Source organism: Pleurodeles waltl, chromosome 7, assembly GCF_031143425.1.
Source record: "Pleurodeles waltl isolate 20211129_DDA chromosome 7, aPleWal1.hap1.20221129, whole genome shotgun sequence".
NCBI classification, from domain to species: Eukaryota; Metazoa; Chordata; class Amphibia; order Caudata; family Salamandridae; genus Pleurodeles; species Pleurodeles waltl.
The window spans coordinates 630,444,350-630,471,985 of NC_090446.1; the positions used below are offsets into that span (position 1 = coordinate 630,444,350).

General features: G+C 49.9%; 1 protein-coding gene across 2 annotated transcripts in view; it reads left to right on the forward strand.

The window, feature by feature from the left end:
- FBXO38 (F-box protein 38) overlaps positions 1-27,636 on the forward strand; it is a 424,910-nt gene that overhangs the window by 91,328 nt on the left and 305,946 nt on the right. For both annotated transcript variants that reach the window (XM_069244595.1, XM_069244596.1), the window contains exon 8: positions 26,492-26,585. In XM_069244595.1, coding sequence (XP_069100696.1) covers positions 26,492-26,585 — 94 coding nt within the window. The remainder of the gene's footprint in view (positions 1-26,491; positions 26,586-27,636) is intronic.

The following is a 27,636-nucleotide window of genomic DNA, read 5'->3' on the forward strand; positions in this document are numbered from 1 at the left end:
ATATGTATTGACCTCTATGTAGTGTACACTTATAATGCCGTCCCCGCACTCGCGAAGTCCGGGAAATTGGTCCTGGACAACGTGGTGGCACCTCTGCCAATGCAGGGGTTCCATCACACACAGTAACTTTGCACCTGGCCTTCAGGAATTGACGGTTAGACATATAGGTGACTTATAAGTTACCTGGTGCAGTGAAAATGTCTTGCACTATTTCACTCAGGTTGCAAAGGCAGTCCTGAATAAGTGTTTGTATGAGCTCCTTATGGATGGCAAAACAAATGCTGCTGCCCACAAGGATGTCCTGGAACCCCAATGCCCTGAGTACCTAGGTACCATATACTAGGGGCTTATAAAGGGGGTCCAGTATGCTAATTTGGAGTGGAATACTGGGTTACCAGTATGTAAGTACAAATTTGGAATCAGAGAGAGCATAAGCACTGGAGTTCTGGTTAGCAGGACTCCAGTGACACAGTCAAGCATACTGACAAAACAGTAAAACATACTGACATGTAGACCACAAACTATGAGCACTGGAGTCCTGGCTAGCAGGATCCCAGTGAGACAGCAAAAACACACAGGCCAAAAATGGGGGTAACCATGCTAGAAGAAAGCCACCTTCCTACCGGGAGTACATTCAGAAGAGGGGGAAGAAACACAAGAAGATGACTTCTGGCATGGAGCTGGCCTCTGAAGTCCCTCGACATGCAGGTAAGTTTTAGTGGCGGTGGTATCCGGACTGAACACAAACAAGCCTTGCTACTTGCAACTTGTGGTGGTACCCTGAATATTGGTGCAGGGGGGCTCCGGGCAGACTCAGTGTCTCGAAGACTGGATGGGTTAATGGGGCTGCACTCCTGTACACTTGGGATCCTCTTCCTGGCAAATTGCTCCCTCTGTGGACCTGATGGTCAGCAAAACAGGGAACCAGGCAGTCGCAGTTGGTGCCTGCAGGCTGGAGGGAAGTTACTCCTCCACTCCAAGGGAGATTCTGGCTGGTTGGCGAAGTGCTGGTGGCCTCTCTAGGCTTTTGGAAGATGCACATCAGCAGGAAGGGTTGGATGTTTGCGATTGTTGGGACAGGAACAGGAAGGCAGGATTGGGCAACAAAGTCCACAGCCAGTCTACAGTTCTTGCGTTGGTCTGCTCTTATTTGTCCTTCTTTGGTCAGTGGGATCTGAATTCCTGGTATCAGACGCTCCCGTAAGTACGTAATTTAGGGGAGTTAAGTGGAGTGTAAGTTAGTAGCCCACGCGCTGCTTCCCTTTGGTGTCACTGTGCCCCCTATATGACCACTTCCTGTGGGAAGTGGGCTTATCCCTGTCCCAGAGTTCCTAGTTCTGCCATCACCAAAATGGCAGACTTCTAAAAGTTGTGTCCACATCAGGCAGCTCACGTTAGAGTTGGGACTGACCTGAGAGGTGGGAACACCTCTCTGACTACTAATGTTCCCACCTGTGTAAGTGGCAAATGGGCCCTGGGGCAGGGGGGTAGGCATCATCTTCTTTGAGGGAAGCCAGTTGTACATTCCTAAGGTGGTGAGCTCCTTTGAAGCCCCCTGCCATGGAATTCAGATTTGCAGGTCATCCTCTTGGGAGGAGTGTGCTAACACCCCTGCCAGAGCAGGCTTTGTTCCTGTCTGCCTGAAAGCAAAGGCTCTCACCCTTGGGGTCCGAACGATGTCTCGTGGTGGCAAGCTATTTAGAACTAGTCAGCCAGCACACGGGTAAATGGTAGGTTTTTTGGTGGTGGGGGGCACTACTAAGGTGCCCTCTGGGTGCATGTAATTATACACTGGTATAAGTGAGGGTATATTAATATGAAATGTTTGATACCAAACATCCCTATTTTCAGTGAAGCCATCATGTAGCTGGGGAACTCATATTGACCTGTGTCCAGTACATGAACTTAAAATGGCTTCTCTGTTCACTCACTATGTCTAAGAATCAACATAGACATAGCAGGGGCATATCTGATCATACAGATATGTCCTCATGTAGGAATCTTGCTCTCTATATAGTGCTCTAAAATGAAGTACACTGTGCAGAGAGTCCGGTTGATCCCTGTAGGAGGCTGGACTGGCTTGTAGTGAGTACCAAGGGGTACTTGCACCTTGCACCAGGCCCAGTTATCCCTTATTAGTGTATAGGGTGTCTAGCAGCATAGGCTGATAGATAATGGTAGCTTAGCAGAGCAGCTTAGGCTGAACTAGGAGACGAGTGAAGCTCCTACAGTACCACTAGTGTCATATGCACAATATCATAAGAACACAGAATACACAGATATAATAAAAATAAAGGTACTTTATTTTTATGACAATATGCCAAAAGTATCTCAGTGAGTACCCTCAGTATGAGGATAGCAAATATACACAAGATATATGTACACAGTACCAAAATATGCAGTAATAGTATTAGAAAACAGTGCAATCAATGTGTAGTTACAATAGGATGCAATGGAGACACATAGGGATAGGGGCAACACAAACCATATACTCCAAAAGTGGAATGCGAACCACGAATGGACCCCAAACCTATGTGACCTTGTAGAGGGTCGCTGGGACTATTAGAAAATAGTAAGGGTTAGAAAAATAGCCCACCCCAAGACCCTGAAAAGTGAGTGCAAAGTGCACTAAAGTTCCCCAAAGGACATAGAAGTCGTGATAGGGGAATTCTGCAGGAAAGACACAAATCAGCAATGCAACAACGATGGATTTCCAGTCGAGGGTACCTGTGGAACAAGGGGACCAAGTCCGAAAGTCACAAGCAAGTCGGAGATGGGCAGATGCCCAGGAAATGCCAGCTGTGGGTGCAAAGAAGCTGCTACTGGACAGTAGAAGCTGGAGATTCTGCAGGAACGACAAGGGCTAGGAACTTCCCCTTTGGAGGACGGATCCCCCACACCGTGGAGAGTCGTGCAGAAGTGTTTTCCTGAAGAAAGACCGCCAACAAGCCTTGCTAGCTGCAAATCGTGCGGTTAGGGTTTTTGGGTGCTGCTGTGGCCCAGGAGGGACCAGGATGTCGCCAATTGCGTCTGGGGACAGAGGGGGCGTCGAGCAAGACAAGGAGCCCTCTCAGCAGCAGGCAGCACCCGCAGAAGTGCCAGAAACAGGCACTACGAGGATGCGTGAAACGGTGCTCACCCGAAGTCGCACAAAGGAGTCCCACGTCGCCGGAGGACAACTTAGGAGGTCGTGCAATGCAGGTTAGAGTGCCGTGGACCCAGGCTGGACTGTGAACAAAGGATTTCCGCCGGAAGTGCACGGAGGCCGGAGTAGTTGCAAAAGTCGCGGTTCCCAGCAATGCAGTCTGGCGTGGGGAGGCAAGGACTTACCTCCACCAAACTTGGACTGAAGAGTCACTGGACTGTGGGAGTCCCTTGGACAGAGTTGCTGGATTCAAGGGACCTCGCTCGTCATGCTGAGAGGAGACCCAAGGTACCGGTGATGCAGTTCTTTGGTGCCTGCGGTTGCAGGGGGACGATTCCGTCGACCCACGGGAGATTTCTTCGGAGCTTCTAGTGCAGAGAGGAGGCAGACTACCCCCACAGCATGCACCACCAGGAAAACAGCCGAGAAGGTGGCAGGATCAGCGTTACAGAGTTGCAGTAGTCGTCTTCGCTACTTTGTTGCAGTTTTGCAGGCTTCCAGCGCGGTCAGCAGTCGATTCCTTGGCAGAAGGTGAAGAGAGAGATGCAGAGGAACTCGGATGAGCTCTTGCATTCGTTATCTAAGGAATCTCCAGAGACCCTAAATAGCCAGAAAAGAGGGTTTGGCTACCTAGGAGAGAGGATAGGCTAGCAACACCTGAAGAAGCCTATCAGGAGGAGTCTCTGACGTCACCTGGTGGCACTGGCCACTCAGAGCAGTCCAGTGTGCCAGCAGCACCTCTGTTTCCAAGATGGCAGAGGTCTGGAGCACACTGGAGGAGCTCTGGGCACCTCCCAGGGGAGGTACAGGTCAGGGGAGTGGACACTCCCCTTTCCTTTGTCCAGTTTCGCGCCAGAGCAGGGCTAAGTGGTCCCTGAACCGGTGTAGACTGGCTTATGCAGAAATGGGCACCATGTGTGCCCATGAAAGCATTTCCAGAGGCTGGGGGAGGCTACTCCTCCCCTGCCTTCACACCATTTTCCAAAGGGAGAGGGTGTCACACCCTCTCTCAGAGGAAGTCCTTTGTTCTGCCATCCTGGGCCAGGCCTGGCTGGACCCCAGGAGGGCAGAAGCCTGTCTGAGGGGTTGGCAGCAGCTGCAGTGAAACCCCGGGAAAGGCAGTTTGGCAGTACCAGGGTCTGTGCTACAGACCACTGGGATCATGGGATTGTGCCAACTATGCCAGGATGGTATAGAGGGGGCAGTTCCATGATCATGGACATGTTACATGGCCATATTCGGAGTTACCATTGTGAAGCTACATATAGGTAGTGACCTATATGTAGTGCACGCGTGTAATGGTGTCCCCGCACTCACAAAGTCTGGGGAATTGGCCCTGAACAATGTGGGGGCACCTTGGCTAGTGCCAGGGTGCCCTCACACTAAGTAACTTTGCACCTAACCTTTACCAGGTAAAGGATAGACATATAGGTGACTTATAAGTTACTTAAGTGCAGTGTAAAATGGCTGTGAAATAACGTGGACGTTATTTCACTCAGGCTGCAGTGGCAGGGCTGTGTAATATTTGTCAGAGCTCCCTATGGGTGGCAAAAGAAATGCTGCAGCCCATAGGGATCTCCTGGAACCCCAATACCCTGGGTACCTCAGTACCATATTCTAGGGAATTATAAGGGTGTTCCAGTAAGCCAATGTAAATTGGTAAAATTGGTCACTAGCCTGTTTGAAAGAAATGAGAGAGCATAACCACTGAGGTTCTGATTAGCAGAGCCTCAGTGAGACAGTTAGTCATAACACAGGTAACACATTCAGGCACACTTATGAGCACTGGGGCCCTGGCTGGCAGGGTCCCAGTGACACATACAACTAAAACAACATATATACAGTGAAAAATGGGGGTAACATGCCAGGCAAGATGGTAATTTCCTACAATCCCCAATTGGTATTGCAGAGGCATAACTTTAGATAAAACTAATACTCTATTTGTGGTAATGTGGGTGAGCAGTTAGGCTTATCAGAGGGTAGTGCAAGCATTTGTTGTACTCACAGAGGCAATAAATGAGACACACTCAAAAAATAAATCTGAGACCAATTTAGAAAAATAACAATACTTTTTATGTATGTTTCAAACCTGCGAACTTCGTAATCAGGTAAGTTGACTTTTAAGCACAAATACTTTGCAGTTTCAGACACAGTGCAATTTTCAGAGTTCTCTCACTGTTATCCTATGGAGGAAAACAAGGTTCAGCAAACACAGGGATAACAACAACGTATAAAGCCAATGTGAGGGAGTCAAGGTAAGTACTGGGCACTGATCAGAACTACACCAGCAGGTCACACCAGGCAGCACTTGGGTGGACGGTGTAGGAAAGTACCATCTTGCCTGGCATGTTACCCCCATTTTTCACTGTATATATGTTGTTTTAGTTGTATGTGTCACTGGGACCCTGGTAACCCAGGGCCCCAGTGCTCATAAGTGTGCCTGAATGTGTTACCTGTGTAGTGACTAACTGTCTCACTGAGGCTCTGCTAATCAGAACCTCAGTGGTTATGCTCTCTCATTTCTTTCCAAATTGTCACTGACAAGCTAGTGACCATTTTTACCAATTTACATTGGCTTACTGGAACACCCTTATAATTCCCTAGTATATGGTACTGAGGTACCCAGGGTATTGGGGTTCCAGGAGATCCCTATGGCCTGCAGCATTTCTTTTGCCACCCATAGGGAGCTCTGACAATTCTTACACAGGCCTGCCACTGCAGCCTGAGTGAAATAACGTCCACGTTATTTCACAGCCATTTTACACTGCACTTAAGTAACTTATAAGTCACCTATATGTCTAACCTTTACCTGGTAAAGGTTAGGTGCAAAGTTACTTAGTGTGAGGGCACCCTGGCACTAGCCAAGGTGCCCCCACATTGTTCAGAGCCAATTCACTGAACTTTGTGAGTGCGGGGACACCATTACACGCGTACACTACATATAGGTCACTACCTATATGTAGCTTCACCATGGTAACTCCGAATATGGCCATGTAACATGTCTATGATCATGGAATTGCCCCCTCTATGCCATCCTGGCATTGTTGGTACAATTCCATGATCCCAGTGGTCTGTAACACAGACCCTGGTACTGCCAGACTGCCCTTCCTGGGGTTTCACTGCAGCTGCTGCTGCTGCCAACCCCTCAGACAGGCAGCTGCCCTCCTGGGGTCCAGCCAGGCCTGGCCCAGGATGGCAGAACAAAGAACTTCCTCTGAGAGAGGGTGTGACACCCTCTCCCTTTGGAAAATGGTGTGAAGGCAGGGGAGGAGTAGCCTCCCCCAGCCTCTGGAAATGCTTTGTTGGGCACAGATGTGCCCAATTCTGCATAAGCCAGTCTACACCGGTTCAGGGACCCCTTAGCCCCTGCTCTGGCGCGAAACTGGACAAAGGAAAGGGGAGTGACCACTCCCCTGACCTACACCTCCCCTGGGAGGTGTCCAGAGCTCCTCCAGTGTGCTCCAGACCTCTGCCATCTTGGAAACAGAGGTGCTGCTGGCACACTGGACTGCTCTGAGTGGCCAGTGCCACCAGGTGACGTCAGAGACTCCTTGTGATAGGCTCCTTCAGGTGTTAGTAGCCTTTCCTCTCTCCTAGGTAGCCAAACCCTCTTTTCTGGCTATTTAGGGTCTCTGTCTCTGGGGAAACTTTAGATAACGAATGCATGAGCTCAGCCGAGTTCCTCTGCATCTCCCTCTTCACCTTCTGATAAGGAATCGACCGCTGACCGCGCTGGAAGCCTGCAAACCTGCAACATAGTAGCAAAGACGACTACTGCAACTCTGTAACGCTGATCCTGCCGCCTTCTCGACTGTTTTCCTGCTTGTGCATGCTGTGTGGGTAGTCTGCCTCCTCTCTGCACCAGAAGCTCCGAAGAAATCTCCCGTGGGTCGACGGAATCTTCCCCCTGCAACCGCAGGCACCAAAAAGCTGCATTACCGGTCCCTTGGGTCTCCTCTCAGCACGACGAGCGAGGTCCCTCGAATCCAGCGACGCTGTCCAAGTGACCCCCACAGTCCAGTGACTCTTCAGCCCAAGTTTGGTGGAGGTAAGTCCTTGCCTCACCTCGCTGGGCTGCATTGCTGGGAACCGCGACTTTGCAGCTACTCCGGCCCCTGTGCACTTCCGGCGGAAATCCTTCGTGCACAGCCAAGCCTGGGTCCACGGCACTCTAACCTGCATTGCATGACTTTCTAAGTTGGTCTCCGGCGACGTGGGACTCCTTTGTGCAACTTCGGCGAGCACCGTTTCACGCATCCTCGTAGTGCCTGTTTCTGGCACTTCTCCGGGTGCTACCTGCTTCAGTGAGGGCTCTTTGTCTTGCTCGACGTCCCCTCTCTCTGCAGGTCCAATTTGCGACCTCCTGGTCCCTCCTGGGCCCCAGCAGCGTCCAAAAACGCCAAACGCACGATTTGCGTGTAGCAAGGCTTGTTGGCGTCCTTCCGGCGGGAAAACACTTCTGCACGACTCTCCAAGGCGAGAGGGATCCGTCCACCAAAGGGGAAGTCTCTAGCCCTTTTCGTTCCTGCAGAAACCTCCTCTTCTTCTGTCCAGTCGAAGCTTCTTTGCACCCGCAGCTGGCATTTCATGGGCATCTGCCCATCTCCGACTTGCTTGTGACTTTTGGACTTGGTCCCCTTGTTCCACAGGTACCCTCAGTCAGGAATCCATCGTTGTTGCATTGCTGATTTGTGTTTTCCTTGCATTTTCCCTCTAACACGACTATTTTGTCCTTAGGGGAACTTTGGTGCACTTTGCACTCACTTTTCAGGGTCTTGGGGAGGGTTATTTTGCTAACTCTCACTATTTTCTAATAGTCCCAGCGACCCTCTACAAGGTCACATAGGTTTGGGGTCCATTCGTGGTTCGCATTCCACTTTTGGAGTATATGGTTTGTGTTGCCCCTATCCCTATGTTTCCCCATTGCATCCTATTGTAACTATACATTGTTTGCACTGTTTTCTAAGACTATACTGCATATTTTTGCTATTGTGTATATATATCTTGTGTATATTTCCTATCCTCTCACTGAGGGTACACTCTGAGATACTTTGGCATATTGTCATAAAAATAAAGTACCTTTATTTTTAGTATAACTGTGTATTGTGTTTTCTTATGATATTGTGCATATGACACTAAGTGGTACTGTAGTAGCTTCACACGTCTCCTAGTTCAGCCTGAGCTGCTCTGCTAAGCTACCATTATCTATCAGCCTAAGCTGCTAGACACCCTATACACTAATAAGGGATAACTGGGCCTGGTGCAAGGTGCAAGTACCCCTTGGTACTCACTACAAGCCAGTCCAGCCTCCTACAGACGGTACAGAGGTGCTGTAGGAAGTTGGCTCTGTATGCACTATTTCAAAGTAAGGAATAGTATGCACAGAGTCCAAGGGTTCCCCTTAGAGGTAAGATAGTGGCAAAAAAAGATGATACTAATGCTCTATTTTGTGGTAGTGTGGTCGAGCAGTAGGCTTATCAAAGGAGTAGTGTTAAGCATTTGTTGTACATACACACAGGCAATAAATGAGGAACACACACTCAGAGACAAATCCAGCCAATAGGTTTTGTTATAGAAAAATATATTTTCTTAGTTTATTTTAAGAACCACAGGTTCAAATTCTACATGTAATATCTCATTTGAAAGGTATTGCAGGTAAGTACTTTAGGAACTTTGAATCATTACATTAGCATGTATACTTTTTACATAAAACACAATAAGCTGTTTTAAAAGTGGACACAGTGCAATTTTCACAGTTCCTGGGGGAGGTAAAGTATTGTTAGGTTTCACAGGTAAGTAAGTCACTTACAGGTTTCAGTTCTTGGTCCAAGGTAGCCCACCGTTGGGGGTTCAGAGCAACCCCAAAGTCACCAGACCAGCAGCTCAGGGCCGGTCAGGTGCAGAGGTCAAAGAGGTGCCCAAAACACATAGGCTATAATGGAGAGAAGGGGGTGCCCCGGTTCCAGTCTGCCAGCAGGTAAGTACCCGCGTCTTCGGAGGGCAGACCAGGGGGGTTTTGTAGGGCACCGTGGGGGACACAAGTCCACACAAAAAGTACACCCTCAGCAGCGCGGGGGCGGCCGGGTGCAGTGTGGGAACACGCGTCGGGTTTCCAGTAGTTTCCTATGGGAGATCAAGGGATCTCTTCAGCGTTGCAGGCAGGCAAGGGGGGGGGGGGGGGGCTCCTCGGGGTAGCCACCACCTGGGCAAGGGAGAGGGCCTCCTGGGGGTCACTCCTGCACAGGAGTTCCATTCCTTTAGGTGCTGGGGGCTGCGGCTGCAGGGTCTTTTCCAGCCGTCGGGAAATGGAGTTCAGGCAGTCGCGGTCAGGGGGAGCCTCGGGATTCCCTCTGCAGGCGTCGCTGTGGGGGCTCAGGGGGGACAACTTTGGTTACTCACGGTCTTGGAGTCGCCGGAGGGTCCTCCCTGAGGTGTTGGTTCTCCACCAGTCGAGTCGGGGTCGCCGGGTGCAGTGTTGCAAGTCTCACGCTTCTTGCGGGGAGTTGAAGGGGTCTTTAAATCTGCTCCTTGAAACAAAGTTGCAGTTCTTTTGGAGCAGTGCAGCTGTCCTCAGGAGTTTCTTGTCTTTCTTGAAGCAGGGCAGTCCTCAGAGGATTCAGAGGTCGCTGGTCCCTTGGAAAGCGTCACTGGAGCAGGTTTCTTTGGAAGGCAGGAGACAGGCCGGTAAGTCTGGGGCCAAAGCAGTTGGTGTCTTCTGTTCTTCCTCTGCAGGGGTTTTTCAGCTCAGCAGTCCTCTTCTTCTTGTAGTTTCAGGAATCTAAATCTTTAGGTTCAGGGAAGCCCTTAAATACTAAATTTAAGGGCGTGTTTAGGTCTGGGGGGTTAGTAGCCAATGGCTACTAGCCCTGAGGGTGGGTACACCCTCTTTGTTCCTCCTCCCAAGGGGAGGGGGTCACATTCCTATCCCTATTGGGGGAATCCTCCTTCTACAAGATGGAGGATTTCTAAAAGTCAGAGTCACCTCAGCTCAGGACACCTTAGGGGCTGTCCTGACTGGCCAGTGACTCCTCCTTGTTTTTCTCATTATCTCTCCTGGACTTGGCGCCAAAAGTGGGGGCTGTGTCCAGGGGGCGGGCATCTCCACTAGCTGGAGTGCCCTGGGGCATTGTAACACGAAGCTTGAGCCTTTGAAGCTCACTGCTAGGTGTTACAGTTCCTGCAGGGGGGAGGTGTGAAGCACCTCCACCCAGAGCAGGCTTTGTTTCTGTCCTCAGAGAGCACAAAGGCTCTCACCGCATGAGGTCAGACACTCGTCTCTCAGCAGCGGGCTGGCACAGACCAGTCAGTCCTGCACTGAACAATTGGGTAAAATACAGGGGGTATCTCTAAGATGCCCTCTGTGTGCATTTTTTAATAAATCCAACACTGGCATCAGTGTGGGTTTCTTATTCTGAGAAGTTTGATACCAAACTTCCCAGTACTCAGTGTAGCCATTATGGAGCTATGGAGTTCGTTTTTGACAGACTCCCAGACCATATACTCTTATGGCTACCCTGCACTTACAATGTCTAAGGTTTTGCTTAGACACTGTAGGGGCATAGTGCTCATGCACTGGTGCCCTCACCTATGGTATAGTGCACCCTGCCTTAGGGCTGTAAGGCCTACTAGAGGGGTGACTTATCTATACTGCATAGGCAGTGTGAGGTTGGCATGGCACCCTGAGGGGAGTGCCATGTCGACTTACTCGTTTTGTTCTCATCAGCACACACAAGCTGGCAAGCAGTGTGTCTGTGCTGAGTGAGGGGTCCCCAGGGTGGCATAAGATATGCTGCAGCCCTTAGAGACCTTCCCTGGCATCAGGGCCCTTGGTACCAGGGGTACCAGTTACAAGGGACTTACCTGGATGCCAGGGTGTGCCAATTGTGGAATCAAAAAGCACATTTTAGGTGAAAGAACACTGGTGCTGGGGCCTGGTTAGCAGGGTCCCAGCACACTTCTCAGTCAAGTCAGCATCAGTATCCGGCAAAAAGTGGGGGGTAACTGCAACAGGGAGCCATTTCTTTACAGGTGCAATAAGGCGTTGAGTGCCCAATAGTTTGCTATGGGAGTTTGGTCCTCGTGAGGACAGGCTGCAGACTCTGGCTAGGAAGCTAGTCAGGGACAACAAGAAGGCAGGTAGTAGACTTTGGTGCTCGGGGATGTAGGTGCACAATTGGTCCTCTTCTTTGCCGGATGCAGTGTTGTCTTTAATCGTCGGATTCTGACGTCCTGGAGCACTCGCGGGCAGGGGAACCTGTGTGTTGAGGCTGCAGGCATCCTGGGGAGTCTGGCAGGGGTGACCCAGGTGGACTTGAGCTCTTAGGAACTGGGGGTTGTCATTGGCACCAGTGACTCACCACAGCTGAGGTCTGGGGCTACGGGTGCAGTGGTTGCTGGACATGTTGGATTTTCTTTCTCCACAAGCTTGTGGAAGAGGAAGCCTGCGTGCAGAGGCTGCAGGCATCTCTGGAGAGTCCAAGATGGGTGAGACCACACTGGACTCGGTCTCTGGGCAGCTGGGGACCCATGTTGGCACCATTGTTTGGCCTCACCTCAGGTCGTGGATCTCAGGTGCAGTGGTCACTTCTGGTGTCGGGTTTCTGGAGTTCCAGCAGCTGCAGTCCTTTCTTTGGAGTTTCTTGTTGCAGGGCAAGTCTGCTGCCCATGGGAGACTTGAGCATTTATTGAAGGCTGGACCAGTTGGCTTCTTGTGCAGGATCCTTTGAGGTCAGCAGTCAGGCTGGAGGGGCTGGTTCAACGTCAGCTGCTTCTTCTTTTCCTCTTCTGCGGGTGCAACTCCTTTGTCCGAGTCTTCTTACCTTGTCGAAATCTCAGTTCTAGGGTTCTGGGGTGCCACCTAAATACTCAATTCTGATGGATACACCTACTTGTGGATTCCTCACCAAAAGAATTCTCCCCTCGCGCCAGCCCTCGATGGAAATTTCTTCTAGCTCTGCACGTCGACTATGACATCACATTCGCCCGACTCCACGTGACGCCACATGACGTCATCCAGGCAATAAGAAGCCCTCGTCGACGTGCAGACGTCAGTTCCCTTTTTTCCGTGCCCGAGTAACGGTTAATTCTTCGAGGCTCACTGGGAGCTACTGTTTCCAATGGCGGTTACGATGTCGCAGCCTAGAAAATCCAGCTTTAAACCTTGTAGCCAGTGCGGGAGTCGGATGTCGGTTACCGACCCCCACGAAAACTGCCTCTGGTGCCTTAGTTCCGACCATGAGGTCGAGTCATGCGGTTCGTGTCAACGCATGAACCCTAAGGCACTTAAGGAGAGGGAGGCGAAATTGTTCTTGGCTCGGTCCAAGCAGAAGAAGGAGAGGCGTCATAGGAGGGAGACTTCGTCGAGATCCTCGAGGTTTCGTCACCATCATAGTGACTCTCGGCGCCGTCATGGATCTCGGCGCCGATCGAGCAAGGGACGGTCCAGATCAAGATCGGCTTCTCAGTTGGCTCGGCGTCGTCCGACTTGGGAGATAAGCCCTACCGTCACCCCTCCGCCTCCGACGACCCCGACGCCACCCGGGTCGGTCTTTGAGGTCGAGCCTCCCCAGAGGCCTGAAGGTTCTCCTGGCCAGGAGTTACCTGGACCCTCTTCGGCAGCTATGCCGGCGCCGGAGCAGCAGCAGCAGTACCCGGCTTTCCCGACTCCGGGATCGGATCCTGCAGCGTTTTTAAACGCAATGTATAACATCTTTACTTCCATGACGCCGGGTGGAAGTCATGCAGGTCCGTCTGGCCCTCTGGCCTATGATTTGGGTGTTCCGGCGTCTTACAGATCGGCGCCGTTCACCCCGTTTTTATCTGCTGCATCTGAAGCGGCGCCGATGCCTATGACGTCGCCAAGGATGGCTACACCTGTTACGGCGCCGTCGGATTCGCCTCGGATCCGAGGTTCGGCGCCGACGAAGATCTTCGGCGTCGGCCGACGCCTTGTCGACTCCAGGCTTGGAGTCAAGACTTAAGTCAAGACGTCTGGCTCTTCGTCTCTTGGAGGAAGAAGAGTACGCAAGGCAACACCTGGAGGAAGGTGAAGTTATAGAGCCCTCTGGTGACTTCCAGGGACTGGATTCAGCTAGTGGCCTAGACACTACCCCGGAATGAGATCTGGCTTTCCCTGGAGAGGTCACGGAGGAAGCTGCCTCTTTCCACGCAGTCATTCGTAAGGCTGCAGAGTTTTTGGATCTTCCCCTTCCTACCGCGGAGGTCAAGAGAAATTTATTAACAGAGGTTCTGCACCCGGCGTCTGCTTCTGCTGAGCCTCTATTGCCATTCAATGAGGCTCTGCTGGACCCCATTAAGGATATCTGGCTGAAACCTGTGTCCACCGCTGCGGTCAACAGAGCGGTGGCTCAGCGGTACAGGACGGCGCCTGGGGATCCGGTGTTTCTCTCCAGACAACCAACTCCGGAGAGTCTAGTGGTGCAAGCCTCATGTTCATCCAGATCCTCTCCTGGCTCGTTTCCTGGGACCCCTGCGGACAGGGAGTCAAAAAAGATGGACCATACTGCAAAAAAGACCTTTTCATTTTGCAGTATGGTCCTAAAATCTTCCAATGCAACATGCATACTGGGGCGTTACATCCATGCCCTAATGGAAGAGGCGAAGAGCCACCCTAATTTGTCTCAGGAGATGTTGCAGCTGTTAGCGGATGCTCAGGCGGCTGCGACGCAAGTGATCCAGTCTGGATTGGATACTTCGGACACGGTGGCTAGGGCTATGGGCACGACCATAGTTTCTAGACGGCAGTCTTGGCTATGGTCTTCTGGCTTCTCTTCGGACGTGCAGGCCACACTTCTTGATCTCCCGTTTGTTGGAGAGAAGCTCTTCGGCACAAAGGCTGACTCTGCCCTGGAACGTTTTAAAGAAAGCAGAGCGACTGCTAGGTCTTTGGGACTCCAGTCGTCGGCCTCATCCTCCTTTAGAGGCTTTCGGAGGTTTAAGGGATTTGGACGTGGTTCCTTTCGGGGAAGATTGCAAGGACCACAACACTCTGCTTCTACCCTGCCTTACAGATCCTTCAGGGGCAGGGGCAGAGTCCGTACGAGAGGAGCCACCTTGCAGCACTCTGCCTCTTCCTCTTCCTCGGGAGGGGTTCAGCAAGGAAAGCAGCCGTAGTCCTCCTCCACTCCCTGTCCATTCGTCTCCGGTAGGGGGGAGACTTGCCTGTTTTCTTCCAATGTGGGAGGTCATAACATCGGACTCCTGGGTCATCGACATTGTGAAGAAGGGGTACGCTCTTCCCTTTCGGGAGTTCCTTCCTACCTTCCCTCCCCGCCCATCCTTCTGTTCGGAAGACCATCTTCTCCTATTACAGCAGGAGGTATTATCCCTATTAGAAAAAGGTGCAATAGAGTTGGTGTAGGAGGCTGGCCTGGCTTGTAGTGAGTACCAAGGGGTACTTACACCTTGCACCAGGTCCAGGTATCCCTTATTAGTGTAGAGGGGTGTCTAGCAGCTTAGGCTGATAGAAAATGGTAGCTTAGCAGAGCAGCTTAGGCTGAACTAGGAGACGTGTGAAGCTCCTACTATACCACTAGTGTCACTTGCACAATATCATAAGAAAACACAATACACAGATATACTAAAAATAAAGGTACTTTATTTTTATGACAATATGCCAAAAGTATCTCAGTGAGTACCCTCAGTATGAGGATAGCAAATATACACAAGATATTGTAGGAGGCTGGACTGGCTTGTAGTGAGTACCAAGGGGTACTTGCACCTTGCACCAGGCCCAGTTATCCCTTATTAGTGTATAGGGTGTCTAGCAGCTTAGGCTGATAGATAATGGTAGCTTAGCAGAGCAGCTTAGGCTGAACTAGGAGACGTGTGAAGCTACTACAGTACCACTTAGTGTCATATGCACAATATCATAAGAAAACACAATACACAGTTATACTAAAAATAAAGGTACTTTATTTTTATGACAATATGCCAAAGTATCTTAGAGTGTACCCTCAGTGAGAGGATAGGAAATATACACAAGATATATATACACAATAGCAAAAATATGCAGTATAGTCTTAGAAAACAGTGCAAACAATGTATAGTTACAATAGGATGCAATGGGGAAACATAGGGATAGGGGCAACACAAACCATATACTCCAAAAGTGGAATGCGAACCACGAATGGACCCCAAACCTATGTGACCTTGTAGAGGGTCGCTGGGACTATTAGAAAATAGTGAGAGTTAGAAAAATAACCCTCCCCAAGACCCTGAAAAGTGAGTGCAAAGTGCACTAAAGTTCCCCTAAGGACAAAGTAGTCGTGTTAGAGGAATAATGCAGGAAAGACACAAACCAGCAATGCAACAACTGTGGATTTCCAATCTAGGGTACCTGTGGAACAAGGGGACCAAGTCCAAAAGTCACAAGCAAGTCGGAGATGGGCAGATGCCCAGGAAATGCCAGCTGCGGGTGCAAAGAAGCTTCGACTGGACAGAAGAAGCTGAGGTTTCTGCAGGAACGAAAAGGGCTAGAGACTTCCCCTTTGGTGGACGGATCCCTCTCGCCGTGGAGAGTCGTGCAGAAGTGTTTTCCCGCCGAAAGAACGCCAACAAGCCTTGCTAGCTGCAAATCGTGCGTTTGGCGTTTTTGGACGCTGCTGGGGCCCAGGAGGGACCAGGAGGTCGCAAATTGGACCTGAAGAGAGAGGGGACGTCGAGCAAGACAAAGAGCCCTCACTGAAGCAGGTAGCACCCGGAGAAGTGCCAGAAACAGGCACTACGAGGATGCGTGAAACGGTGCTCGCCGAAGTTGCACAAAGGAGTCCCACGTCGCCGGAGACCAACTTAGAAAGTCGTGCAATGCAGGTTAGAGTGCCGTGGACCCAGGCTTGGCTGTGCACAAAGGATTTCCGCCGGAAGTGCACAGGGGCCGGAGTAGCTGCAAAGTCGCGGTTCCCAGAAATGCAGCCCAGCGAGGTGAGGCAAGGACTTACCTCCACCAAACTTGGACTGAAGAGTCACTGGACTGTGGGGGTCACTTGGACAGAGTCGCTGGATTCGAGGGACCTCGCTCGTCGTGCTGAGAGGAGACCCAAGGGACCGGTAATGCAGCTTTTTGGTGCCTGCGGTTGCAGGGGGAAGATTCTGTCGACCCACGGGAGATTTCTTCGGAGCTTCTGGTGCAGAGAGGAGGCAGGCTACCCCCACAGCATGCACAAGCAGGAAAACAGTCGAGAAGGCGGCAGGATCAGCGTTACAGAGTTGCAGTAGTCGTCTTTGCTACTATGTTGCAGGTTTGCAGGCTTCCAGCGCGGTCAGCAGTCGATTCCTTATCAGAAGGTGAAGAGAGAGATGCAGAGGAACTCGGATGAGCTCTTGCATTCGTTATCTGCAGTTTCCCCAGAGACAGAGACCCCAAATAGCCAGAAAAGAGGGTTTGGCTACCTAGGAGAGAGGATAGGCTACTAACACCTGAAGGAGCCTATCAGCAGGAGTCTCTGACGTCACCTGGTGGCACTGGCCACTCAGAGCAGTCCAGTGTGCCAGCAGCACCTCTGTTTCCAAGATGGCAGAGGTCTGGAGCACACTGGAGGAGCTCTGGACACCTCCCAGGGGAGGTGCAGGTCAGGGGAGTGGTCACTCCCCTTTCCTTTGTCCAGTTTCGCGCCAGAGCAGGGGCTAAGGGGTCCCTGAACCGGTGTAGACTGGCTTATGCAGAATTGGGCACATCTGTGCCCAACAAAGCTTTTCCAGAGGCTGGGGGAGGCTACTCCTCCCCTGCCTTCACACCATTTTCCAAAGGGAGAGGGTGTAACACCCTCTCTCAGAGGAAGTTCTTTGTTCTGCCATCCTGGGCCAGGCCTGGCTGGACCCCAGGAGGGCAGCTGCCTGTCTGAGGGGTTGGCAGCAGCAGCAGCAGCAGCTGCAGTGAAACCCCAGGAAGGGCAGTTTGGCAGTACCAGGGTCTGTGCTACAGACCACTGGGATCATGGGATTGTGCCAACTATGCCAGGATGGCATAGAGGGGGCAATTCCATGATCATAGACATGTTACATGGCCATATTCGGAGTTACCATTGTGAAGCTACATATAGGTAGTGACCTATGTGTAGTGCACGCGTGTAATGGTGTCCCCGCACTCACAAAGTTCAGGGAATTGGCTCTGAACAATGTGGGGGCACCTTGGCTAGTGCCAGGGTGCCCTCACACTAAGTAACTTTGCACCTAACCTTTACCAGGTAAAGGTTAGACATATAGGTGACTTATAAGTTACTTAAGTGCAGTGAAAAAATGGCTGTGAAATAACGTGGACGTTATTTCACTCAGGCTGCAGTGGCAGGCCTGTGTAAGAATTGTCAGAGCTCCCTATGGGTGGCAAAAGAAATGCTGCAGCCCATAGGGATCTCCTGGAACCCCAATACCCTGGGTACCTCAGTACCATATACTAGGGAATTATAAGGGTGTTCCAGTAAGCCAATGTAAATTGGTAAAAATGGTCACTAGCCTGTTAGTGACAATTTGGAAAGAAATGAGAGAGCATAACCACTGAGGTTCTGATTAGCAGAGCCTCAGTGAGACAGTTAGTCACTACACAGGTAACACATTCAGGCACACTTATGAGCACTGGGGCCCTGGGTTACCAGGGTCCCAGTGACACATACAACTAAAACAACAAATATACAGTGAGAAATGGGGGTAACATGCCAGGCAAGATGGTACTTTCCTACAGATATATGTACACAATACCAAAATATGCAGTAATAGCAATAGAAAACAGTGCAAACAATGTATAGTCACAATAGAATGCAATGGGGGCACATAGGGATAGGGGCAACACAAACCATATACTCTAGAAGTGGAATGCGAACCACGAATGGACCCCAAACCTATGTGACCTTGTAGAGGGTCGCTGGGACTGTAAGAAAACAGTGAGGGTTAGAAAAATAGCCCACCCCAAGACCCTGAAAAGTGGGTGCAAAGTGCACCTAAGTTCCCCAGAGAGCACAGAAGTCGTGATAGGGGAATTCTGCAAGAAAGACCAACACCAGCAATGCAACAACGATGGATTTCCTGACGAGAGTACCTGTGGAACAAGGTGACCAAGTCCAAGAGTCATGATCAAGTCGGCAGTGGGCAGATGCCCAGGAAATGCCAGCTGTGGGTGCAAAGAAGCTGCCACCGGATGGTAGAAGCTGGGGATTCTGCAAGAACGACAAGGGCTAGAAACTTCCCCTTTGGAGGATGGATGTCCCACGTCGTGAAGAGTCGTGCAGAGGTGTTTTCGTGCACAAAGACTGCAAACAAGCCTTGCTAGCTGCAAGGGTCGCGGTTAGGGTTTTTGGATGCTGCTGTGGCCCAGGAGGGACCAGGATGTCGCCAATTGCGTGAGGAGACAGAGGGGGCGTCCAGCAAGACAAAGAGCCCACTCAGAAGCAGGCAGCACCCGCAGAAGTGCCGGAACAGGCACTACGAAGTGGAGTGAACCGAAGCTCACCCGAAGTCACGAAAGAGGGTCCCACGACGCCGGAGGACAACTCAGGAGGTCGTGCACTGCAGGTTAGAGTGCCGGGACCCAGGCTTGGCTGTGAACAAAAGAAATCCTGGAGGAGTGCACAGGAGCTGGAGTAGCTGCAAAACACGCTGTTCCCAGCAATGCAGTCTAGCGTAGGGAGGCAAGGACTTACCTCCACCAAACTTGGACTGAAGAGTCACTAGACTGTGGGAGTCACTTGGACAGAGTTGCTGAGTTCAAGGGACCTCGCTCGTCGTGCTGAGAGGAGACCCAGAGGACCGGTGAAGCAGTTCTTTGGTGCCTGCGGTTGCAGGGGTAAGATTCCGTCGACCCACGGGAGATTTCTTCGGAGCTTCTAGTGCAGAGAGGAGGCAGACTACCCCCACAGCATGCACCACCAGGGAAACAGTCGAGAAGGCGGCAGGATCAGCATTACAAGGTCGCAGTAGTCGTCTTTGCTACTTTGTTGCAGTTTTTCAGGCTTCCAGCGCGGTCAGCAGTCGATTCCTTGGCAGAAGGTGAAGAGAGAGATGCAGAGGAACTCTGATGAGCTCTTGCATTCGTTATCTAAAGAATTCCCCAAAGCAGAGACTCTAAATAGCCAGAACAGGAGGTTTGGCTACCTAGGAAGGAGGATAGGCTAGCAACACAGGTAAGAGCCTATCAGAAGGAGTCTCTGACGTCACCTGCTGGCCCTGGCCACTCAGAGCAGTCCAGTGTGCCAGCAGCACCTCTGTTTCCAAGATGGCAGAGGTCTGGAGCACACTGGAGGAGCTCTGGACACCTCCCAGGGGAGGTGCAGGTCAGGGGAGTGGTCACTCCCCTTTCCTTTGTCCAGTTTCACGCCAGAGCAGGGCTAAGGGGTCCCCTGAACCGGTGTAGACTGGCTTATGCAGAAATGGGCACCATCTGTGCCCATGAAAGCATTTCCAGAGGCTGGGGGAGGCTACTCCTCCCTTGCCTTAACACATTTTTCCAAAGGGAGAGGGTGTAACACCCTCTCTCTGAGGAAGTCCTTTGTTCTGCCTTCTTGGGCCAAGCCTGGCTGGACCGCAGGAGGGCAGAAACCTGTCTGAGGGGTTGGCAGCAGCAGCAGCAGCTGCAGTGAAACCCCTGGAAAGGCAGTTGGCAGTAACCGGGTCTGTGCTAGAGACCCGGGGAATCATGGGATTGTCTCCCCAATACCAGGATGGCATTGGGGGGGGCAATTCCGTGATCTTAGACATGTTACATGGCCATGTTCGGAGTTACCATTGTGAAGCTACACATAGATAGTGACCTATGTGTAGTGCACGCGTGTAATGGTGTCCCCGCACTCACAAAGTGTGGGGAATTTGCCCTGAACAATGTGGGGCACCTTGGCTAGTGCCAGGGTGCCCTCACAATAAGTAACTTTGCACCCAACCTTTACCAGGTAAAGGTTAGACATATAGGTGACTTATAAGTTACTTAAGTGCAGTGGTAAATGGCTGTGAAATAACGTGGACGTTATTTCACTCAGGCTGCAGTGGCAGGCCTGTGTAAGAATTGTTCGAGCTCCCTATGGGTGGCAAAAGAAATGCTGCAGCCCATAGGGATCTCCTAGAACCCCAATACCCTGGGTACCTCAGTACCATATACTAGGGAATTATAAGGGTGTTCCAGTATGCCAATGTAAATTGGTGAAATTGGTCACTAGCCTGTTAGTGACAATTTGGAAAGAAATGAGAGAGCATAACCACTGAGGTTCTGGATAGCAGAGCCTCAGTGAGACAGTTAGTCATAACACAGGTAACACATACAGGCCACACTTATGAGCACTGGGGCCCTGGCCGGCAGGGTCCCAGTGACACATACAACTAAAACAACATACATACATTGAAATATGGGGGTAACATGCCAGGCAAGATGGTACTTTCCCCCCCTCCCCCCACCCACCCCCCGCAAACGAAGGAGAATAAGACTAGCCATGACCTGATGAGTCTTCATTGTCTAAGTGGAAATATCTGGAGAGTCCATCTGCATTGGAGTGGGTACTCCCAGGTCTATGTTCCACTGTATAGTCCATTCCCTGTAGAGATATGGACCACCTCAACAATTTAGGGTTTTCACCTTTCATTTGTTTTAGCCAAAGTAGAGGTTTGTGGTCTCTCTGAACAATGAAGTGAGTACCAAACAGGTATGGCCTCAACTTCTTCAGTGCCCAGACCACAGCAAAGGCCTCCCTCTCTATGGCAGACTAACACTTTTGTCTAGGGGTCAACCTTCTGCTGATAAAAGCAACAGGTTGATCCTGGCCCTCAGAATTAAGTTGTGATAGGACTGCCCCTACCCCTAATTCAGATGCATCAGTTTGGACAATGAATTTTTTGGAGTAACAGGGGCTTTTCAGGACAGGTGCAGAGCACATGGCCTGCTTCAGGTCCTGAAAAGGTTTCTGACAGCTAGCTGTCCGCAATACCTTTTTAGGCATTTTCTTAGATGTGAGGTCATTAAGAGGGGCTGCAATGGATCCATAGTTCTTTATGAACCTCCTGTAATACCCAGTGAGGCCTAAGAAGGCTCTCACCTGGGTCTGAGTTGTAGGGGGAACCCAATCTATACTAGTTTGGATTTTCCCCTGAAGTGGTGCAATCTGTTCTCCACCTACCAGGTGTCCCAGATAAACCACTTTGTGTAGTCTTGACTGCTCATGTTTATGCGAGAGACCCCTCGCACCGTTCTTTGCATTGGAAAGAGCACATCGGGTCCTGACTTGTAGACTGGAGCCGGGGAGACCGCCCTGACCAATAGTGGCAAAACTCCTACATCACCGGGACCGAGACCTGCTACTGCAGAGGGCCTGTGAAGCAGTCCCATTCCAGGTGGAAGGCAGAGTGTCCTCCAATGTAGATTCTGCAGTCAGTGCAATGGAGGAACTCCCCCATGTGACACCCCAGACGTCGGATGGCATTGTTTGAATCCACAGGGCCCTGCCTTCAGTCATGATCGGTTTATGAACTATTGATGCGGGCCAACTGGGGCTCGGACAGATCGCCCTTATGCTACTGGTGACGTCCCCCACATCAACCATCGGATAATCCAGTTGGATGATGATACAATATGTTTATATAATGGTTTCTATGGTTTGGGCGGTCAGCAGTTGCTTCTCTGCTCTCGGGATGGAGAGTTGGGGGTTGTTTGTATTGCTTGTTTTAGCCCGTGGTCACTTAGGAATACATAATGCACGATTGGAGTGCCCTGTGGGGAATTGTGAAGGGGTGAGGTACATGTTTCCTGATAATTTTCTTCGATGGTATGGCTGCAACACACCTCCCTTCTAAAATAATGTCTTGGAGTGTCCGGGGCATGAGTTTGATAGCAAAGCACCACAAGATCCTTTCATACATGAAACGCAGGGGGATACATATTGCCATGTTGCAGGAATCACACCTCACCCAGGTAGAAACAGACCGCCTCCGAAGGCGTTGGCGAGGGCAGCTGCCTGCAGCTACATATTGAGCCTTTGCAAAGGGAGCAGCAATATGGATAAAAGCGGGGGTACCCTTTGAGGCCTCTACCATTGACATGGATAAGGAGGGTTGTTATGTTTTTGTAGAGGGACGACTCTGTGGTAGACCACTGGTTCTGGGTAGTGTCCACGCCCCGAATCAAGACCAGCTCCAGTTCCTACACTCTGTACCTGCCCGTCTAGCGCAGTTTACTAATGTTCCATTTCTCCTTGGATGTGATGGATGGATGGATGGATGGATGGGACTTTAATGAAGTGTTAGACCCCGATCTGGACTGTTCAACCTGTTGGAGTGGCAGCGGGTATTTCGACTGGATATCCCATTGGGATATGGTAGATGTCTGGCGCCTTCAGAACCCTCTTGGTAGGGCCTACTCATATTACTCACACCTTTACCAAATACACACCATAATAGACCGAATCCTCTGCTCAGCCTCCCTTAGTGGCACGGTTACACTTGCGGAATACTTGGGCAAGACTATATCTGATCACAGCCTCCTGTTAATCCATCTGACCATGATAGAGACTCGCCAACCCGTCCCGACTTGGTGTTTACACCCGCAGTGTTAGAGGACGATGTCTACCGGGCAGCGCTGCTCAACAGGTTGACGGAATACTTGGAGTTAAATCCGGGTTCAGTGCCCAGTAGACGCGTCGAATGGGAGGCTCTAAAGTTGGTAGTAAGGGGTCATTGCCTCGGACAGACTGTGGGTATCAGACGAGACCTTGAACAAGACATCCCGTGTTTGGAGGGCGACCTGCAGCGCCATGATAATGACCTTGATGACACCCTAGAAACACAGGCGAAATTACTGGAGACCAGGAAGAAATATAGGATCACGTTAGAACATCTTAGATGTCATGACTACAAGGCATATATAGCCAAAGTGCATGAGGAAGAAGGAAAGTTGGGGAGGCTACTGGCATGATTGGTTTGGCTGGAGGGGCACCGATCACTCGTCTGACGACCAGGGAGGGTGACACCATCTATGCACCTACCCAGATCAGAGATGAGTTCACAGCTTATTATTAATCTTTGTACGCTCCTCTGCAGGTGGACTCATCGGACAAGAGGGAGAACTTTTTGTCCGCACTTCCCCGAGGTGTTCTCTCTGATACGGATGGGGATGCATTGGGTGCACGAATATCGGTGGGAGAGGCCAAGCCATCCATTAAAACATTAGCAACGGGTAAGACCCCGGGTGCTGATGGCTTGCCATCAGAGGTTTATAAGTTAGGTTTTGAAGTCCTGGAACCAAGACTGGTGGAGATGTACACAGAAGCCTATGAAATGATGATTTTGCCTGCCATTACTAGGGAAGCCATGGTGATCCCCTTACCCAAATCTAAGCAAGTCGATAGGAGGGTTACCGATTTCCGGCCCTTGTCTATGCTTAACATCGATTTTAAAATCCTTAGTAAGACACTCGTCATGAGATTGCTACCCCATATAAATAACCTCATACACGAAGATCGGAATGGGTTCATTTCAGCCCATAACACCACTAACAACCTCTGTAGATTGTACTCGCTGCTTTACGATGATCTTCACCCTCCTGATCCGGCGGCAATGATTGTGTCGGTGGAGCTTGAATAGCCTTCGACAGTGTGAGCTGGGATTTTCTAGGGGCACCTTGTCAAGGATAGGTATGGGCAATGCCTGGGGCAGTTGGGTTAGGTTACTTTATACGAACACTGCTGCACGTGTCAAGACAGGACGGATGATCTCTTGTAGCTATGACATTTACACAGGAACCCGACAGGGGTGCCCTTTATTGCCGTTGTTATTTGCCGCCACCATAGAACAGCTGGCGGCGAGACTCCGGTATATGGCTCGAGAATGGGGACTATACCGACACGGACAGTTTCACATAATTTCCCTGTATGCAGAAGACCTTCTTATTTACCTTAAAAATGGTCCAGCAACACTTCCTCTGGTGTTTAAATTGCTGGACTAATTTGGTGTCTGCTCTGGCCTCCGGTTAAATAGGAGAAAGACTTGTGTCTTTCCGATGACTCGTGGAGCGAGTCGACCGGATTCTTGCCCTGAGGAGGTGACGTGGGCTCCATTTACATTCCGCTATCTGGATATCCAGATCTATCATAAGTTGCAGGATATCAGGGAGGGCAACCTGGGAAAAGCACTCCGAGCATTGCGGTCCATTGTCACCTTCGGGTGTCCCTTTGCTTACCTACTATGGCGCGCGTATCTCAATAAAATGGTACTGCTTCCCAGGCTGCTATATTACTTTACTAACTTACCCATTACACTGCCGGCCTTTTGATTTCGTCCATTAGACGCGCTTCTCAGGGAATTGCTGTGGGATGGCGACGGCAGCGGGTGGCCCTGACCACTCTCTGCCTACCTTCTGAGGCTTGGAGGGCTTGGTGTCCCAGATTTCGAGCTTTATTTCTTAGCGGCTCAGTTACAATGGCCTGTGCGTTGGATCAGTGGAGTGGGACTTAGGGAACTGGAAGCTGATGGGGGGGGGGGGGACCCCAGTTGCAGTCGACTTGTAGCAGGATGCTTACGCCTAAACCGCGTAAACCCAGGCGGGGTATATTGCTAGCAACAGCCCTGGCCAATTGGAGGAGTGTTCCCAGGAAAACAAAAACTGGGGTACCCTATGCACCAGCTACACCACTAGTGGGGATCCCTCATGGAGACCCACCCTCCTGCTTCACCAATAGACAACTTAACTGCTGGACGGCTGTAGACTTACATACACTAGGCGCGTTGTATTGCCAGGGAATGCTGATCCCGTTCGGGGACCTTGTGGGCCAGACCGACTGCCTCATGGGGCTACCATAGGGACCTCTGGAGCAGAGTGGAGGGTGAACCACCTACACACAGGGGTTTACAAACTATGCTGTCCATTGCAGAAGGTTCACAATTGTTCTCCTGGCTCCATAAGGCACTATTGAGAATGGTACATAAGCCGCTAGATGCTCTCCGGGCTAAGTGGGAGGTAGACTTAAACAGGCCCCTCTCTGACGCAGATTGGAGTAGAATTTTGGCGTATGCGCCCTTGGTCTTCCGAAACACCCAACTAAAATACATACAGTATAACTACACGCATAGGACTTACCTTACCCCCTCCTCCCCACCACCCCATTGGTTAAGGTTCATATATGGGGGACAGGACATATGTTGCCCACGATGCCACTTGCCTGATGTAGGTATCATTGATATGACATGGGGATGCCCACAGCTGTGAGAATTCTGGGAGGGGGTCATACAAAAAATTAACCACGTGCTGAGTAGACACCTAGAGAACACAGTAGAGACATGCCCTCTAGGGTTGTTTGCTAGACCACGCCCCCAAAAAATTGGTATCAGATTTGCGGACCCGGCCCTGGTACTGGCTAAGCGGAGGGTGTCGTTAGAATGGAAACATAAGGGACCCAGCTTGCTATCCTGGACATTAGATGTAGCAACATTGGGTAGGGCAGAGGAAAGAGCTCTGAGAAGGGAAGAAAGTAGAAGGATGAGGCACAGGCCGATAGCCCTGTTGTAGACAGAGGTCATTGATAGTTGGGAAAACACCACCGTGAGAGTAGAGTCAGATTTGGAGAGCAACACAGGGAGCAATACGACAACTCAATAGGAGGGATCGATGGACGGGCGCTCTTAGGACAGCTAATAGACTTGAAGGAGATTGATACATGAATAGACTTATACCTCCCTCACACTCTCTTAGAGAAACGTCCCCACGAAAAGCTTCAATGATACTGCATAAATGATGTAACATAATTTTGATGCTGTCATACTGATTGTTTGCACATATGTATAGATCACGGGCAAATTACCAGTTTCTTATATCTTTGGTTTATTATATGGTACCTTTTGAATCAAATGGGGAAGTTGATTAGTATTCCTTAGATGGCATATATTAACCAGATGGAAAACTGAACGCTGGTCATATACTGCATGCTTACTTATATCTTAGTCCTCCCCCAACCATGATTCCTAACCTGTTCTGCTGAACATTATACTGACACCAAACACAGCAGCGGAGGAGCGGTATTTTTAAAAGATAATGTAAATGCAATAAGCGGTACATGCGGTTAACAATGCTGTAAGTCAAGAGTGTAACTACTTCCACTGCTGTTAAATATGTACTGGTCAAGAAAATGTATAGTGCGCTGTTTGCATAAGGTGAAATGCCAATAAAATAAAAGTGTTAAAAAAAAAAAATAACCTGAATGACAAGAACCTATAACTTGCAGATTCTCTTCCCTCATACTGAGGGTTTTGTGTATTTTGAACTTGAAAGTTTGTTGTTCATAGTAAGCAGAAGAGTGTGTGCACATTTCTTTTGGTTGCTCCTTCTGAAAGCTACCGGAGAGACTCATTTTTTTAATGTTTGTTTGGTAGGCGGCTTTAGGAATCTGCATACTGTGGTTGTGGGAGCGTGTAAAAATGCCCTAGAAGTCGACCTTGGATACCTCATCATCACAGCTGCCCGAAGGTATCAGCGTTGTTGTTTTCTTTTCTCTGCCTTTTACTGTTTGGTGTCTTCCTTAAGCATATCCTGATAATCACAAGGACCACTCATCTACTAAGATTACTACATTTATAGACAGAAGGTCTTTTTTTGTATGTAGAGTAAACATTTCCCACAAACTACCCATGCCTTCTGGTTGACTGGGTGTTCCAAGCTTTGCTTTGTTGTTCTCCTACAGAATACATACTGCTGTGTTCATGCCTTTCCAGTTGAACCGTCTTTACTAGACTGTCTTCTTTTGACTTTACACAGTTAGTCTGACGCATTATTTTGTGCATTCTATATTCTTGTCACTTATCTAAATAAATATATGAAGAAAGGTCACACACATACAGGTGGGGTACTTAATGATCAGTGTTCTGATTCACTGGCATCTTTCCTTGTGATGAAGTACTGCAGTTTTTTAGTGTGTGGCAGCATGCAGTATTTCACTTCACTTTTAGTGCAAAGCTGTGGAAATCCTTTACATATTATGTCTGTTTAGATAAAGGAGATCTCTGGCATGCATTTACCCTCACCTTCCACTCTTCATAAATTGTTCATACTTCTGTTTATTGCTTTTAAATTATTTATTTTGCAGTCTTTATCTTTGTTATTTGTACAATTTTCAAATAACTACAGGGTTCAATAATTCATTCTCCAGCTCAACATCATTATATGTCTATTGATTTACGATGTCGGTGAATTTCGGAAAATAAAATTCAAGTAAATAGGTTTGAGTTATGAACAGTTTGCCAGGCCGTAAATGTGCATTCCAAATACTTGATGAATATTGACTGTCTAAACAGAGGTTCTGCGGTTTCCAATCACTGTTGATATTTACTTTTTGCGTGAATCTACTTACTCATGGTTGAGATAACCTGATGTACATAATCTTCATTTGATCATTGTAGGAAGCTGGCCTGGAGTGTGACGTGTAGGCAATGTCTAGAAGCCTGACTCTCTAGAGGTAGCTGTGGATGAGCAGCCAAGGCTTATCTAGGAGACATGCAAAGCTCATGCAATACCACTGTAG